At 60.9% G+C, this 14,414-nt stretch overlaps 1 protein-coding gene across 1 annotated transcript; it reads left to right on the top strand.

Annotated features, from left to right (window-relative positions):
• Window positions 1–89: 89 nt before the first annotated feature.
• Window positions 90–14,414, top strand: LOC115602616 (myosin-6). Its single transcript, XM_030473886.1, has 39 exons — window positions 90–290; window positions 1,038–1,181; window positions 1,288–1,444; window positions 1,590–1,617; window positions 1,705–1,813; window positions 1,913–2,005; window positions 2,083–2,146; window positions 2,849–2,947; window positions 3,040–3,143; window positions 3,520–3,658; window positions 3,736–3,854; window positions 3,923–4,072; window positions 4,767–4,937; window positions 5,022–5,331; window positions 5,409–5,482; window positions 5,573–5,660; window positions 5,739–5,856; window positions 5,941–6,064; window positions 6,240–6,376; window positions 6,462–6,588; window positions 6,665–6,793; window positions 6,880–7,122; window positions 7,273–7,449; window positions 7,531–7,676; window positions 7,764–7,854; window positions 8,159–8,548; window positions 8,628–8,754; window positions 8,858–8,976; window positions 9,842–10,038; window positions 10,676–10,859; window positions 11,516–11,681; window positions 11,764–11,888; window positions 11,967–12,275; window positions 12,504–12,707; window positions 12,858–12,983; window positions 13,049–13,324; window positions 13,530–13,625; window positions 14,012–14,146; window positions 14,258–14,414. Exons 1-39 carry the CDS (start codon window positions 90–92, stop codon window positions 14,276–14,278), a joined length of 5,817 nt encoding a protein of 1,938 aa, XP_030329746.1. The 3' UTR covers window positions 14,279–14,414.

The raw sequence follows: 14,414 nt of genomic DNA on the forward strand, positions 1-14,414 counted from the left end.
CGGGGCGGGCTGTGCCCCATCGCTATGGGGCCGGGCGGGGCTGTGCCCCCTGGCTGTGGGGCGGCGCTGACGCGGCGCTGTGGGGCAGGATGGCGGAGGCGGCGCTGGCGGCGCTGGGCGCGGCCGCCCCGTTCCTGCGCCCGTCGGAGGCGGAGCGCGCGGCGGCGCAGACCCGCCCCTTCGAGCCGCGCGCGGAGTGCTTCGTGCCCCACCCCCGCCACGAGTTCGTGCGCGGCCGCATCACGGAGCGGCGCGGCGCTGACGTCACCGTCCAGACCGAGCTCGGGGAGGTGGGCGGGGCCGGGGAAGGGGCGGGGCCAAAGGGGTGAAGGGGCGGGGCTAAAGGGGGCGGGGCCAAATGGGCTAAATTGAGCTAAAGGGGCGGGGCCAAAAGGGGCGGGGCCAAAAGGATGAAGGGGCGGTGCTAAAGGGGCGGGGCCAAATGGAGCTAAAGGAGGCGGGACCAAAAGGGGTGGGGCCAAAGGCGCTTCAAGGGGCGGGGCTAAAGGGGGCGGGGCCAAATGGGGTAAATGGGACTAAAGGGGGCGGGGCCGGGGGAAGGGGCGTGGCCAAAGGGCTAAAGGGGTTGGGGGCCAAAGGGGGTAAATTAGGCTAAAGGAGGCGGGGCCAAAAGGGGCGGGGCCGAAGGAGCTTCAAGGGGGCGGCGCTAAAGGGGGCAAATAGGGCTAAAGTGGGTGGGTCCGGGGGGAAGGGGCGGGGCCAAAGAGGGGCAAATGGGGCTAAAGGGGCGGGGCCAAAAGGGGTGGGACCACAAGAGCTTCAAGGGGCGGGGCCAAAGGGGGGCAAATGGGGCCACAGGGGGCGGGGCTATGGGGGGGAGGTTTGGGGGGCCAGAAGGGGGGGATGGGGGTAAACGGGCTCTTCAACCATGGGGGCGCCCCCTGCTGGCTGGAGGAGCCCACGGGGAACCCCCACCCCGCAAAGCCCCCCCTTGACCCACGGGGACACCCCTCACCCCACTGGAGACCCCCCCCAGCTCCATGAGGCGCCCCATAACCACCCCCCCCCCCCCGCAGACGGTGACTGTGAAGGAGGCCGACGTCCACCCCCAGAACCCCCCCAAGTTCGACAAGATGGAGGACATGGCCATGCTGACCTTCCTCCACGAGCCCGCCGTCCTCTTCAACCTCAAGGAGCGCTACGCGGCCTGGATGATCTACGTGAGCCCCCCCCATCCGCCCCAGCTGCAGCCCCCCCCCTGCGTGGGGCCACGCAGGACCGCGATGGCCCCTCGAGTCTCTGACCCACACATCCCGTCCCCCCCAGACCTACTCTGGTCTCTTCTGCGTGACCGTCAACCCCTACAAGTGGTTGCCCGTCTACAACGCCGAGGTGGTGGCCGCCTACCGGGGCAAGAAGCGGAGCGAAGCTCCCCCCCACATCTTCTCCATATCGGACAACGCCTACCAGAACATGCTGACAGGTCAGGACCTCCCGGGGGAGACCCCCACATCACATCTGTGCCCCTCTCCAAATGTGGGTCCAGCCCCACAAGTGGGTGATGGGCCCGTCTCCACGGGACGTTAAGGGACTCAACGTCCATCACCCCCCCTCCTCTTCTCCACCAGACCGCGAGAACCAATCCATCCTCATCACGTAAGGTCCTGCCCCACACCTGGCCCCACTCCCCCCAACCCAGGGTGGGCAAGAACCTTCTTCATGCCCCCCCTCGGTTGTCCCCAGCGGAGAATCCGGCGCGGGGAAGACGGTCAACACCAAGAGGGTCATCCAGTACTTTGCCAGCATCGCCGCCATTGGCGACCGCAAGAAGGAGGCCACCAACAGCAGCAAGGTGGGACCCCCGGCCCCGGGGGGGGGGGACGGACGGGGTGTGGGTCAGGGCGCCCTCATGGTGGTCGCGGCACCCCCGGGCACTGCTCCTGCCCCACAGGGCACCCTGGAGGACCAGATCATTCAGGCCAACCCGGCGCTGGAGGCCTTCGGCAACGCCAAGACCGTTCGCAACGACAACTCGTCGCGCTTCGTGAGTGGCCCCGGGGGGGGCGGGGGGGGGGGGGTCGGGGCCGCGGGAGGGGCCTCAACAAGGTGCTGCTCCCCCAGGGGAAGTTCATCCGGATCCACTTCGGGGCCACCGGGAAGTTGGCGTCAGCTGATATTGAGACCTGTGAGCGGGGGGGGCGTCTCCTGGTCCCCACGTCCCCCCCGTCTCCTTCACCTCCATCATCTCCTTCACCTCCATCATCTCCTTCACCTCCATCATCTCCTTCACCTCCATCTCTGGTGTCCTCCTTCATCTCCTCACCCATCCATCCAGCTGACCCTCCACCTCCATCTCCTCACGCCTCCATCTATATCTGTGGCCACCCCCATCTCCATCCCCATTTCCTCATCCATGTCTCCACCCACCCGGTGTCTCCACCCATCTCCTCATCCATCCAACCACCTCCTCATCTATCTGACCTTCCATCTCCTCATCCCACCATCCATCTTGTCATGTCTCCATCCACCTGACCCTCCACCTCCATCCCCACCTCCATCCCCACCTCCATCTCCTCATCCATGTCTCCATCCACCTCCTTGTCCATCTGACCTTCCATCTCCTCATCCCACCATCCACCTTCTCATGTCTCCATCCACCTGACCCTCCATCTCCATCCCCACCTCCATCCCCACCTCCATCTCCTCATCCATGTCTCCATCCACCTCCTTGTCCATCTGACCTTCCATCTCCTCATCCCACCATCCACCTTCTCATGTCTCCATCCACCTGACCCTCCACCTCCATCCCCACCTCCATCTCCTCATCCACGTCTCCATCCATGTCCTTGTCCCACCACCCACCTTCTCTCTCCTCCCCCTGCCCCAGACCTCCTGGAGAAGTCCCGCGTCATCTTCCAGCTGAAGGCTGAGAGGAACTACCACATCTTCTACCAGATCCTCTCCAACAAGAAGCCGGAGCTTCTGGGTGAGCCTGGGGACACCTCGGGCTGATGGTGACCCCCTGGTGGTATCTCGCGGGCTTGGAGCTGGTGGAAACGTTGGTTGTCTCCATCCCAGAGATGCTTCTGATCACCACCAACCCTTACGACTACAGTTACGTCTCCCAAGGAGAGGTGACCGTGGCCTCCATCGATGATGCTGAGGAGCTGCTGGCCACCGACGTGAGACACCTCATGGTGGAGGGGTGGGGGGGTGGAGACCTGGGCTGGATGGAGGAGGCCATGGATGGGTGAGGGACATTGGATTGGTGGAGGACACCATGGAAGGAGGAGTCCATGGGTGGGTGGTCTATAGCTGGATGGGGGAGTCTGTGGCTGGTTGGCAAAGTCCATGGATGGATGGAGGAGACCATGGATAGATGGAGAAGCCCATGGCTGAGTCCTTGGATGAATGGATGGATCCATGGATGGATGAAAGCCCTCGGGTGGCTGGAGAAGTCCATCCCTCTCCTCAAATGGAAGGAGCAGCCCACAGATGATCCAAGGGCTGGTTGCCCCCAGATGGAGACACCCTTCAGCCTGTCCCCCCCCCTTCCAGAGTGCTTTTGATGTCCTGGGCTTCACCGGCGAGGAGAAGGCCGGTGTCTATAAGCTGACGGGCGCCATCATGCACTTCGGCAACATGAAGTTCAAGCAGAAGCAACGGGAGGAGCAGGCCGAGCCGGACGGCACCGAAGGTGGGTTCCGCTAAAGGTGACCCATCAGGATGAGGAAGCCCTCGAGGTCTTCCCGTTTGACCTTGTCTTCTCCTTAGATGCTGACAAGTCGGCCTATCTGATGGGCCTCAACTCAGCCGATCTTCTCAAGGGGTTGTGTCACCCTCGGGTCAAGGTGGGCAACGAGTACGTCACCAAGGGGCAGAACGTGCAGCAGGTGAGGAGGACACCTCCAAAGCCACCTCGTCCAGCAGCGCGGAGACCACCACGATGTCCTTCTTCCAGGTGTACTACTCCATCGGAGCCTTGGCCAAGGCGGTCTACGAGAAGATGTTCAACTGGATGGTGGTGAGGATCAACAACTCGCTGGAGACCAAGCAGCCGCGGCAGTACTTCATCGGCGTCCTGGACATCGCCGGCTTCGAGATCTTCGACGTGAGCCTTGAGCCCCTTGAGTGCTGGGTTGAGCCCACTGGGTCTCCAGTTGACCCCATTGACCCCCTTGGGTCTTCAGTTGGCCCTGTTGGGTCTCCAGTTGATCCTGTTGGGTCTCCAGTTGACCCTGTTGGGTCTCCAGTTGATCCTGTTGGGTCTTCAGTTGACCCTGTTGGGTCTCCAGTTGACCCTGTTGGGTCTTCAGTTGGCCCTGTTGGGTCTCCAGTTGGCCCTGTTGGGTCTCCAGTTGACCCTGTTGGGTCTCCTGTTGACCCCGTTGGGTCTTCAGTTGGCCCTGTTGGGTCTCCAGTTGACCCTGTTGGGTCTTCAGTTGACCCTGTTGGGTCTCCAGTTGACCCTGTTGGGTCTTCAGTTGGCCCTGTTGGGTCTTCAGTTGGCCCTGTTGGGTCTCCAGTTGACCCTGTTGGGTCTTCAGTTGACCCTGTTGGGTCTCCAGTTGACCCTGTTGGGTCTTCAGTTGGCCCTGTTGGGTCTTCAGTTGGCCCTGTTGGGTCTCCAGTTGACCCTGTTGGGTCTCCAGTTGACCCTGTTGGGTCTCCTGTTGACCCCGTTGGGTCTTCAGTTGGCCCTGTTGGGTCTCCTGTTGGCCCTGTTGGGTCTCCAGTTGACCCTGTTGGGTCTTCAGTTGACCCCGTTGGGTCTCCTGTTGACCCCGTTGATTCTCCTCCCCCAGTTCAACAGCTTCGAGCAGCTCTGCATCAACTTCACCAACGAGAAGCTGCAGCAGTTCTTCAACCACCACATGTTCGTGCTGGAGCAGGAGGAGTACAAGAAGGAGGGCATCGAGTGGGAGTTCATCGACTTTGGCATGGACCTGCAGGCCTGCATTGACCTCATCGAGAAGGTACCACCACTCCCAGGCTGGCCGGAGAAGCACTTTAGGTCCTGCTCGGTGTCCACCATGACCAAGCAGGTCTTCTCCTCCCAGCCCATGGGGATCATGTCCATCTTGGAGGAGGAGTGTATGTTCCCCAAGGCTTCGGACATGACCTTCAAGGCCAAACTCTACGACAACCACTTGGGCAAGTCGGCCAACTTTGGGAAGCCCCGGAACATCAAAGGCAAGACAGAAGCTCACTTCTCATTGGTCCACTACGCCGGCACCGTGGACTACAACATCATCGGCTGGTTGGAGAAGAACAAGGACCCTCTCAACGAGACGGTGGTGGGGCTCTACCAGAAGTCAGGCCTTAAGCTCTTGGCCAGCCTCTTCTCCAACTACGCCGGGACGGACACCGGTGGGTGGTTGGGGAAATGGGTGCTGAGAGGGTGGATGGAGAAGACCATTGCCCACGGAGTCATCTTGTGTCTCCAGGTGGTGATGGAGGGAAGGGCAAAGGAGCCAAGAAGAAAGGTTCCTCCTTCCAGACCGTGTCTGCTCTGCACCGGGTATGGGACCCATGTGGCTCCACCCCCTGCCCCGTAGCTCCTCCCCCTTGGCCAACCCTCTTCTCCTTCCTTCCTTCCTCCCCCCAACAGGAGAACCTCAACAAGCTGATGACCAACCTCAAGACCACCCACCCCCACTTCGTCCGATGCCTCATCCCCAACGAGCGGAAGGAGCCAGGTGAGGAGAAGGGGGCGGGGCCTGTGATGGGCAGGGGCGGGGCTTGAGGCTGACCATGGCCCCTTCTCCCCCCGCCAGGGGTGATGGACAACCCCTTGGTGATGCACCAGCTCCGCTGCAACGGGGTCTTGGAGGGCATCCGCATCTGCCGCAAGGGCTTCCCCAACCGCATCCTCTACGGGGACTTCCGGCAACGGTAGGAGCCCGGCAGCTGGTGGGATGAGGTGGGCAAAGCCAAAGGGGCTGAGCTTGGGTTGTCCTCATCTTCTCTGGCCACCAGGTATCGCATCTTGAACCCGGCGGCCATCCCTGAAGGCCAGTTCATTGACAGCAGGAAAGGTGCTGAGAAGCTCCTGGGGTCCATCGACATCGACCACAGCCAGTATAAGTTTGGCCACACCAAGGTGAGGGCACAGGGGTGATGGTCCTCATGGTCCCACCACCCGGGAGGTCATCTAGACCTCACCGTTCCACCCGCCACATGGTCACCTGCCCATTGGAGCTCGCTGGGGTCCATCCCACCACCAAAGCGTGTTCTTCATCCCCCAAGCAAGCTGCTGTCTTCATCTCTCCACCAAGGTCTTCTTCAAGGCCGGGCTGCTGGGGCAGCTGGAGGAGATGCGGGACGAGCGTCTCTCCCGCATCATCACCCGCATCCAAGCTCAAGCCCGGGGACAACTCATGCGCCTCGAGTTCAAGAAGATCCTGGAGCGCAGGTGGGGTGGAGATGGTGGGGCATGAGGGGGGGGCCACCTTAGAGGGTGGCTCCTGGTGGTGGATACCTCACCGTGGCCAATCCAGGGACGCCCTGTTGGTGATCCAATGGAACATCCGGGCCTTCATGGGGGTGAAGAACTGGCCGTGGATGAAGCTCTACTTCAAGATCAAGCCCTTGCTGCAGAGCGCTGAGACGGAGAAGGAGATGCAGGTGGGTCGGGGATGGGATGAAGGCTGAGGAGGAGGATGTGGGGACACTCATGGAGGGCCCTTTGGACCTCCCCCAGACCATGAAGGAGGAGTTTGGGCGGCTGAAGGAAGCCCTGGAGAAGTCAGAAGCGCGGCGGAAGGAGCTGGAGGAGAAGATGGTCTCCATGCTGCAGGAGAAGAACGACCTCCAGCTCCAAGTGCAGGCTGTGAGTGAGCTGAACCCCAAAACCACCTCAGAAGGGGTCACCACCCCCCATGGAACCTCTCCTCACTGCCCCCTGCCCCACCACAGGAGCAGGACAACCTGACGGATGCCGAGGAACGTTGTGACCAGTTGATCAAGAACAAGATCCAGTTGGAGGCCAAGGTGAAGGAGCTGACGGAGCGGCTGGAGGAGGAGGAGGAGATGAACGCTGAGCTGACGGCCAAGAAGAGGAAGCTGGAAGACGAGTGCTCTGAGCTGAAGAAGGACATCGATGACCTAGAGTTGACTTTGGCCAAGGTGGAGAAGGAGAAACACGCCACTGAGAACAAGGTGAGGCCTCGGCCTGCAGGGGGTTGAGGAGGTCAACGTCTGGTTGAGTTGAGAAGACCCAAGGCCCATTGGGTTTGGTTGAGGAGACCCAAGACTGGTTGAAAAGCCCCAACGCTGTAATGGCGGTGCCCTGATGTTCTCCTCCTGCAGGTCAAGAACCTCACCGAGGAGATGGCCAGCTTGGATGAGACCATCACCAAGCTGACCAAGGAGAAGAAGGCCCTGCAGGAAGCTCACCAGCAGGCGCTGGATGACCTGCAAGCCGAGGAAGACAAAGTCAACACCTTGACCAAGGCCAAAGTGAAGCTGGAACAGCAAGCAGACGACGTGAGCAGGGACCAGGGCCACCATCTGAGGACCTCCTCGGGCTGGTGAGGACAACCTGAGGTTTCTCCCCATTCCTTGCAGCTTGAAGGCTCCTTGGAGCAGGAGAAGAAGATCCGGATGGACCTGGAACGTGCCAAGAGGAAGCTGGAAGGCGACTTGAAGCTGACCCAGGAGAACATCATGGACCTGGAGAACGACAAACAGCAGCTGGAGGAGAAACTGAAGAAGTGAGGCGGGACCTCCTCTGTGTGGGCCCAGCACGTGGGGGGGACGCGGGCAGGGACCTCACTGTCCCCCACCACTGTCTGCCACAGGAAGGACTTCGAGATCCACCAGCAGAACAGCAAGATGGAGGACGAGCAGGCGCTGGCCCTGCAGCTCCAGAAGAAGCTGAAGGAGCTGCAGGTGAGGGACCCAGGGTTGAAGGGTCTCCAGCTGGTTGGGCTGGGTTGAGGCGAGTTGGGTCGAGCTCAGCTGGGTTGAAGACCCGCCATCTCCTCGAGTTGGATTGAGCAGAAGAGTCTCTACCTGCTTGGGTTGAGTTGAGTTGAAGGGTCTCCATCTCCTTGGATCGAGTTGAGACGGGTTGAAGAGCCTCCACTGGTTGAGTTGGGTTGAGCTGAGCCTCTGCGCGGCCCCGCAGCCGGTCGGCTGAGCGGGGTTGGGGGGTGGCACCACGGCTGAGGTGTCCTCTCCTCGGTGGCCGCAGGCGCGCATCGAGGAGCTGGAGGAGGAGCTGGAGGCCGAGCGGACGGGCCGGGCCAAGGTGGAGAAGCTGCGCTCGGAGCTGTCCCGGGAGCTGGAGGAGCTCAGCGAGCGCCTGGAGGAGGCCGGTGGAGCCACCTCGGTGCAGCTGGAGCTCAACAAGAAGCGAGAAGCCGAGTTCCAGAAGATGCGCCGGGACCTGGAGGAGGCGACGCTGCAGCACGAGGCCACGGCGGCCGCCCTGCGCAAGAAGCACGCCGACGGCGTGGCCGAGCTGGCCGAGCAGCTGGACAACCTGCAGCGGGTCAAGCAGAAGCTGGAGAAGGAGAAGAGCGAGCTCAAGCTGGAGCTGGATGACCTCACCTCCAACATGGAGCAGCTGCTCAAAGCCAAGGTAGGAGGAGGTCGAGGCGGGCGCCGCGGCTCCAAGGTGGCCGCCAGCCTCTTGCTTCACGCCTTTGCCCTCCTCCAAGGTGGCCATGGAGAAGGTCTCCCGCACCATGGAGGACCAGGCAGCCGAGCACCGCGCCAAGCTGGAGGAAACCCAGCGGGTCCTCAACGACACCACCACCCAACGGGCAAAGCTCCAGACTGAGAACGGTGGGACCCCCTGACCCCCTGCGCCACACCTTCATCCCCCTGCCCCACATCTTCACCCCCCTGCCCCACATCTTCACCCCTCATGCCCTGTGGACCTCCCCAGGAGAGCTGAGCCGGCAGCTAGATGAGAAGGAGGCCCTCATCTCCCAGCTGACCAGGGGCAAGCAGTCGTACACCCAGCAGCTGGAGGACCTCAAGAGGCAGCTGGAGGAGGAGGTGAAGGTGAGGTTGGAGGGTTGAGGAGACCGGGGGTCTCCAAGAGAGGACACGAGATCAGGTCTCCTTCAGCCTTATGGTGGCAGCACCCAAGAGGAATCACATTCAGGCTAGTTGGGATGATGAGATGATCATCCCATCTCATGAGATGAGGTGCAGCTCATGCTAGGTCCATCTCATGGTAGTTCCATCTAAAGGTGGTTCCTCTTTATGGAGGTTTCATCTGAGGGTGCTTCCAACTCATGGAGGTTCCACCTGGGTGTGGTGGATTTGGGGTCCCTCCATCCAGCAGTGCATGGGTCGGGTTGCTCTACAGGCCATTGGGTGGGATCGACCATGGAGAAGTCCAACTGGGCTGGCCTGGAAACTGTTGGGTGAGTGGGGAGGTGGGGATGGGATGGTCTAGAGAAGGTTTGGGCTGAGGAACAGCAGTGGCGGTGAGCGGGAGGACCTCGAGGGAGTGCAAGGTGATGGGGAGCCGATGGTCCTATCCGATCCTAAAGATCTAAGGAAGATTGGGTTGATCAGGAGAAGCTCTAGAGGAGGTTGGGTTGGTCTAGAAGAGGTTTGAAGAAGGTTGGGTTGTGTCTAAGGGAGGTCTAAGCAAGGTTGGTTGGTCTAGAGGAGGTTGGGTTGTGTCTAAAGAAGGTCTAGAGGAGGTTGGGTTGGTATAAGGAAGGTCTGGAGAGGGTTTGTTGGCCTAGAGGGAGCTGGGTTGGCCTGGAGAAGGTCAGGAGGAGGCTGGTTGGTCTCCAGAAGCTCTGGTTGGGCTGGGCCGATGAAGCCTGTCTCTTGCCAAGCTGGAGCTCCCCAGGAGGGGCCACCTTGACCTTGACCCGATGGTGCCCCCCTATGTTCTCCTTGCCCCCAGGCCAAGAACGCGCTGGCGCACGCCCTGCAGTCGGCCCGGCACGACTGTGACCTCCTGCGGGAGCAGTACGAGGAGGAGACCGAGGCCAAGGCCGAGCTCCAACGCGCCCTCTCCAAGGCCAACTCCGAGGTGGCCCAGTGGAGGACCAAGTATGAGACAGACGCCATCCAGCGCACCGAGGAGCTGGAGGAGGCCAAGTGAGAAGACATCACCTTATGGATGGGGACAGCAGTGGGGGGGGTACACCACGAGGTCCTGCAAGCTCTCAGGCCATCCTGGAGGGTCTTCTGGAGTAGGTTGAAGGACCTGGAGGTTGGGTTGGCCTGCAGAAGGTCTAAGAAAGGTCTAGAGGAGATGGTTGAAGGACCCGGAGGTTGGGTTGGCCTGCAGAAGCTCTAAGAAAGGTCTAGAGGAGATGGTTGAAGGACCCGGAGGTTGGGTTGGCCTGCAGAAGGTCTAAGAAAGGTCTAGAGGAGATGGGATTGGTCTAGAGAAGGTCTGGAGGAAGTTGGGTTGGTCTAGAACAGGTTGGGTGGTTGGTCTCCAGAAGTTCTAGAGGGGATGGGATTGGTCTAGAGAAGCGCTAAGGAACCTTGGGTTGGTCTAGGAAAGGTCCAGGAGAGGCTGGGCTGGTCTAGAGAAGGTCTAAGGAAGGTGGGGTTGGCCTACAGAAGGTCTAGAGAGGATTGGGTTCTTCTAGAGGAGATGGGATTGGTCTAGAAAGATCTGGAGAAGGTTGCAGGACCTGGAGATGAGGAGTTGAGCCTTGGCCAACCTGTGAGTGGGAGAAGGTTTGAGGTGGCCACAACCACGTGTCCTGGTGGCCCCGGGCAGGAAGAAGCTGGCGCAGCGGCTGCAGGAGGCCGAGGAGGCGGTGGAGGCCGTTAACGCCAAGTGCTCCTCCCTGGAGAAGACCAAGCACAGGCTGCAGAACGAGATCGAGGACCTGCTGGTGGACCTGGAGCGCTCGAACGCAGCAGCGGCCGCCCTGGACAAGAAGCAGAGGAACTTCGATAAGGTTGGGGCCACCAAGGGGGGCTGAGGGCATGGAGGAGGAGGAGGAGGAGGAGGATGAGGAGGAAGAGGTGGAGGAGAAAGAAGTAGAAGGCGAGCATGGAGGAGGAGGAAGTGGTGGAGGAGATGTGGAGGAGGAGGGGGAAGAAGAGAAGGAGGAAGAGAATGAGACGGAGGAGGAGGAGAAGGAGGAGGAGACATGGAAGAGAAGGAGATGGGGAGGATGAGGAGGAGAAGGAGGTGGAGGAGACGGGGAGAAGGAGGAGGAAGAGAAGACGATGGAGATGGAAGGAGGAGAAAGATGAGGACTTGGAGGAGGAGGAGACATGGAGGAAGAGGTGGAGGAGGAGGAGACATGGAGGAGGAGTAAGATAAGGAGGAGGAGGAGAGAGAAAAGGATCACATGAAAGTGGAGAAGGGGAGGATGAGGTGGAGGATGTAGAGGAGGGAGGTAGAAGAGAAGGAGGAGGAGGAAGAGGAGATGTAGAAGGAGGATGTGGGGAAGGAGGAAGAGGAGGAAGAGGACTTGGAGGAGGAGAAGGAGAAGGAGGAGGAAGAGCAGGAGAAGCAGCACGTGGAGGAGGAGATGTAGAGGATGAGGAGGAGCAGGAGCATGAGGAGGTTCTCCCGCCGTGCCCATGTGCTGGTGGTGCCCCGCAGGTGCTGGCCGAGTGGAAGCAGAAGGTGGAGGAGGCACAGGCTGAGCTGGAGGCCTCCCAAAAGGAGGCGCGAGCCCTCAGCACTGAGCTCTTCAAGCTGAGGAACGCCTACGAGGAGGCCCTGGAGCACCTGGAGACCTTCAAGAGGGAGAATAAGAACCTTCAAGGTGAGACCTCGGGGTCCTCACACCCACCCGGTGCTTCTCCACCACGGTCCATGTGGTGTGATGGGTTCTCCACCTGCTTCAGAGGAGATCTCGGACCTGACGGAGCAACTGGGCTCCAGCCACAAGAGCATCCATGAGCTGGAGAAGGTCCGGAAGCAGTTGGACGCTGAGAAGCTGGAGCTCCAGGCGGCGCTGGAGGAGGCGGAGGTGAGCCCAGCCCCATGGGTGTCCTCCCCCCATCTGTCTCCATGATCATCAAGGTCTTCCCCGTCCCTCCTCCTCCAGGCCTCGCTGGAGCATGAAGAAGGGAAGATCTTGAGGGCCCAGCTGGAGTTCAACCAGGTCAAGGTGGACCATGAACGCAAGTTGGCTGAGAAGGACGAGGAGATGGAGCAGGCCAAGCGCAACCACCTGCGGGTGGTGGACTCCCTCCAGACCTCCTTGGACGCTGAGACCCGGAGCCGCAACGAGGCCTTGAGGTTGAAAAAGAAGATGGAAGGTGACCTCAATGAGATGGAGATCCAGCTGGGACACGCCAACCGGGCGGCTGCTGAGGCTCAGAAGCAAGTCAAGAACTTGCAGGGTTACCTCAAGGTAGGGTGCTGGTGGCGGGGGGTCCCAGGAGGAGATGGTGGAGGAGGTTGGGTCCGTCTCCAGAAGTTCTTCCAGTCTTCTGGGATATCCCCAGGTGTCTCCACCCGTGTAGGCCTCAGTGGTTCTTCATCCCATTCCCACCTCTGGGACCATTATGGCTGCTCTGAGGCGTTTGGGTGGACATCCCTGTCCTCTCCCCACCGTGTCCCATCCCGTGGTGCTTTGCAGGACACCCAGCTCCAGCTGGATGATGTGGGGCGGATCAATGAGGACCTGAAGGAGAACATGGCCATGGTGGAGAGGAGGAACAACCTCCTGCAGGCTGAGCTGGAGGAGGTGCGGGCGGTGGTGGAGCAGACCGAGAGGACCCGCAAGTTGGCCGAGCAAGAGCTGATCGAGGCCACCGAGAGGGTCCAGCTCCTCCACTCGCAGGTGAGACCTCCTCAACCTCCATGAGGTCACCTCCAACCATGGAGACACCAAGCGGGCATCTCCCAAGATGTCCAAGTGGAGCTCCTTGCTCACCACCGTGCTCCAAGCCTGCAGGCCACCCCTCCTGAGGTCTTCTCCTCCCTCTTGCAGAACACCAGCCTCATCAACCAGAAGAAGAAGATGGAAGGGGACATCTCCCAGCTGCAGGCCGAGGTGGAAGAGGCCATCCAGGAGTGCCGCAACGCCGAGGAGAAGGCCAAGAAAGCCATCACTGACGTGAGTAGACCACCGCTTGCCCACCACCATGGTGAGGAGATCATGCTGCGAACCTCTTCTTGCAGGCAGCCATGATGGCAGAGGAGCTGAAGAAGGAGCAGGACACCAGCGCCCACCTGGAGCGGATGAAGAAGAACATGGAGCAGACCATCAAGGACCTGCAGGTGCGCTTGGACGAGGCTGAGCAGTTGGCTCTCAAGGGGGGGAAGAAGCAGCTGCAGAAGCTGGAGACGCGCGTGCGGGACCTGGAGGCGGAGCTGGAGGCGGAGCAGAAGCGCAACGCCGAGAGCGTCAAAGGGCTGCGCAAGTCCGAGCGGCGCGTCAAGGAGCTCAGCTACCAGGTGAGGCCACCGCGCCGCCGCCAGCTCCTGCTGCCCACGGGGACATCAGCCACCGCTCCTGGAGCTGGAACGGGGCTGACCTGGTGGCCATGGTAAAGCTCTGCCACAGTGTGGCCACCACCAACGCCTGCCTTGGAGGCCTGGTGAGCGCAGCAGAGCCCTGGGACTCGTCTCCAGCCCCATCTGTGTCCTTCCCCCCCCCCAGACGGAGGAGGACAAGAAGAACCTGCTGCGGCTGCAGGACCTGGTGGACAAGCTGCAGATGAAAGTCAAGGCCTACAAGAGGCAGGCGGAGGAGGCGGTGGGTGAAGGGACATGGGGTGGTGGGACGGGGGAGGAGAAGGTTGGAGGGATGGAGGGATGGAGGATGGATGGATGGATGGATGGATGGATGGATGGATGGATGGATGGATGGTGGAGGGATGGATGGAGGGAAGGAAGGAGGGAGGGATGGATGCTTGATGGATGGATGGAGGGATGGATGGATGGAGGGAAGGAGAGAGGGAAGGATGGATGGATGGATGATGGATGAAGGGAGGGATGGATGGATGGTGGATGGATGGAGGGATGGAGGGAAGGATGGATGGATGATGGATGATGGAGGGATGACGGATGGATGATGGATGGATGGAGGGATGATGGAGGGATGATGGATGGATGGATGGAGCAGAAGGTCACTCCCTACAGGAGGAACAAGCCAACACCAACCTGACCAAGTTCCGGAAGGTGCAACATGAGCTGGATGAGGCTGAGGAACGCGCCGACATGGCTGAGTCCCAGGTCAACAAGCTGAAGGCCAAGAGCCGTGACATCAGCACCAAGGTGGGACCTTGTCCACCACCACCCTGCCCCACGGCTCTGCCCACAGCTCTGCCCATGGCTCTGCCCCACGGCTCTGCCCATAACCTCGCTCCGTCTCCTGTCCCACCCTAGAAGCTGCATGATGAGGAGTGACCCCACCACCACGACCATGTGACCCCATGACCCCACATGACCTCCGAGCTCACCTCCACCCCTCCCTGCCCAAGGCAGGGCCTGATGACATCACTGATTGACCCACCATTGACCCACCATTGACCCAACATTGACC

This window comes from Strigops habroptila, chromosome 22, assembly GCF_004027225.2.
Source record: "Strigops habroptila isolate Jane chromosome 22, bStrHab1.2.pri, whole genome shotgun sequence".
In the NCBI taxonomy this organism is placed as follows: Eukaryota; Metazoa; Chordata; class Aves; order Psittaciformes; family Psittacidae; genus Strigops; species Strigops habroptila.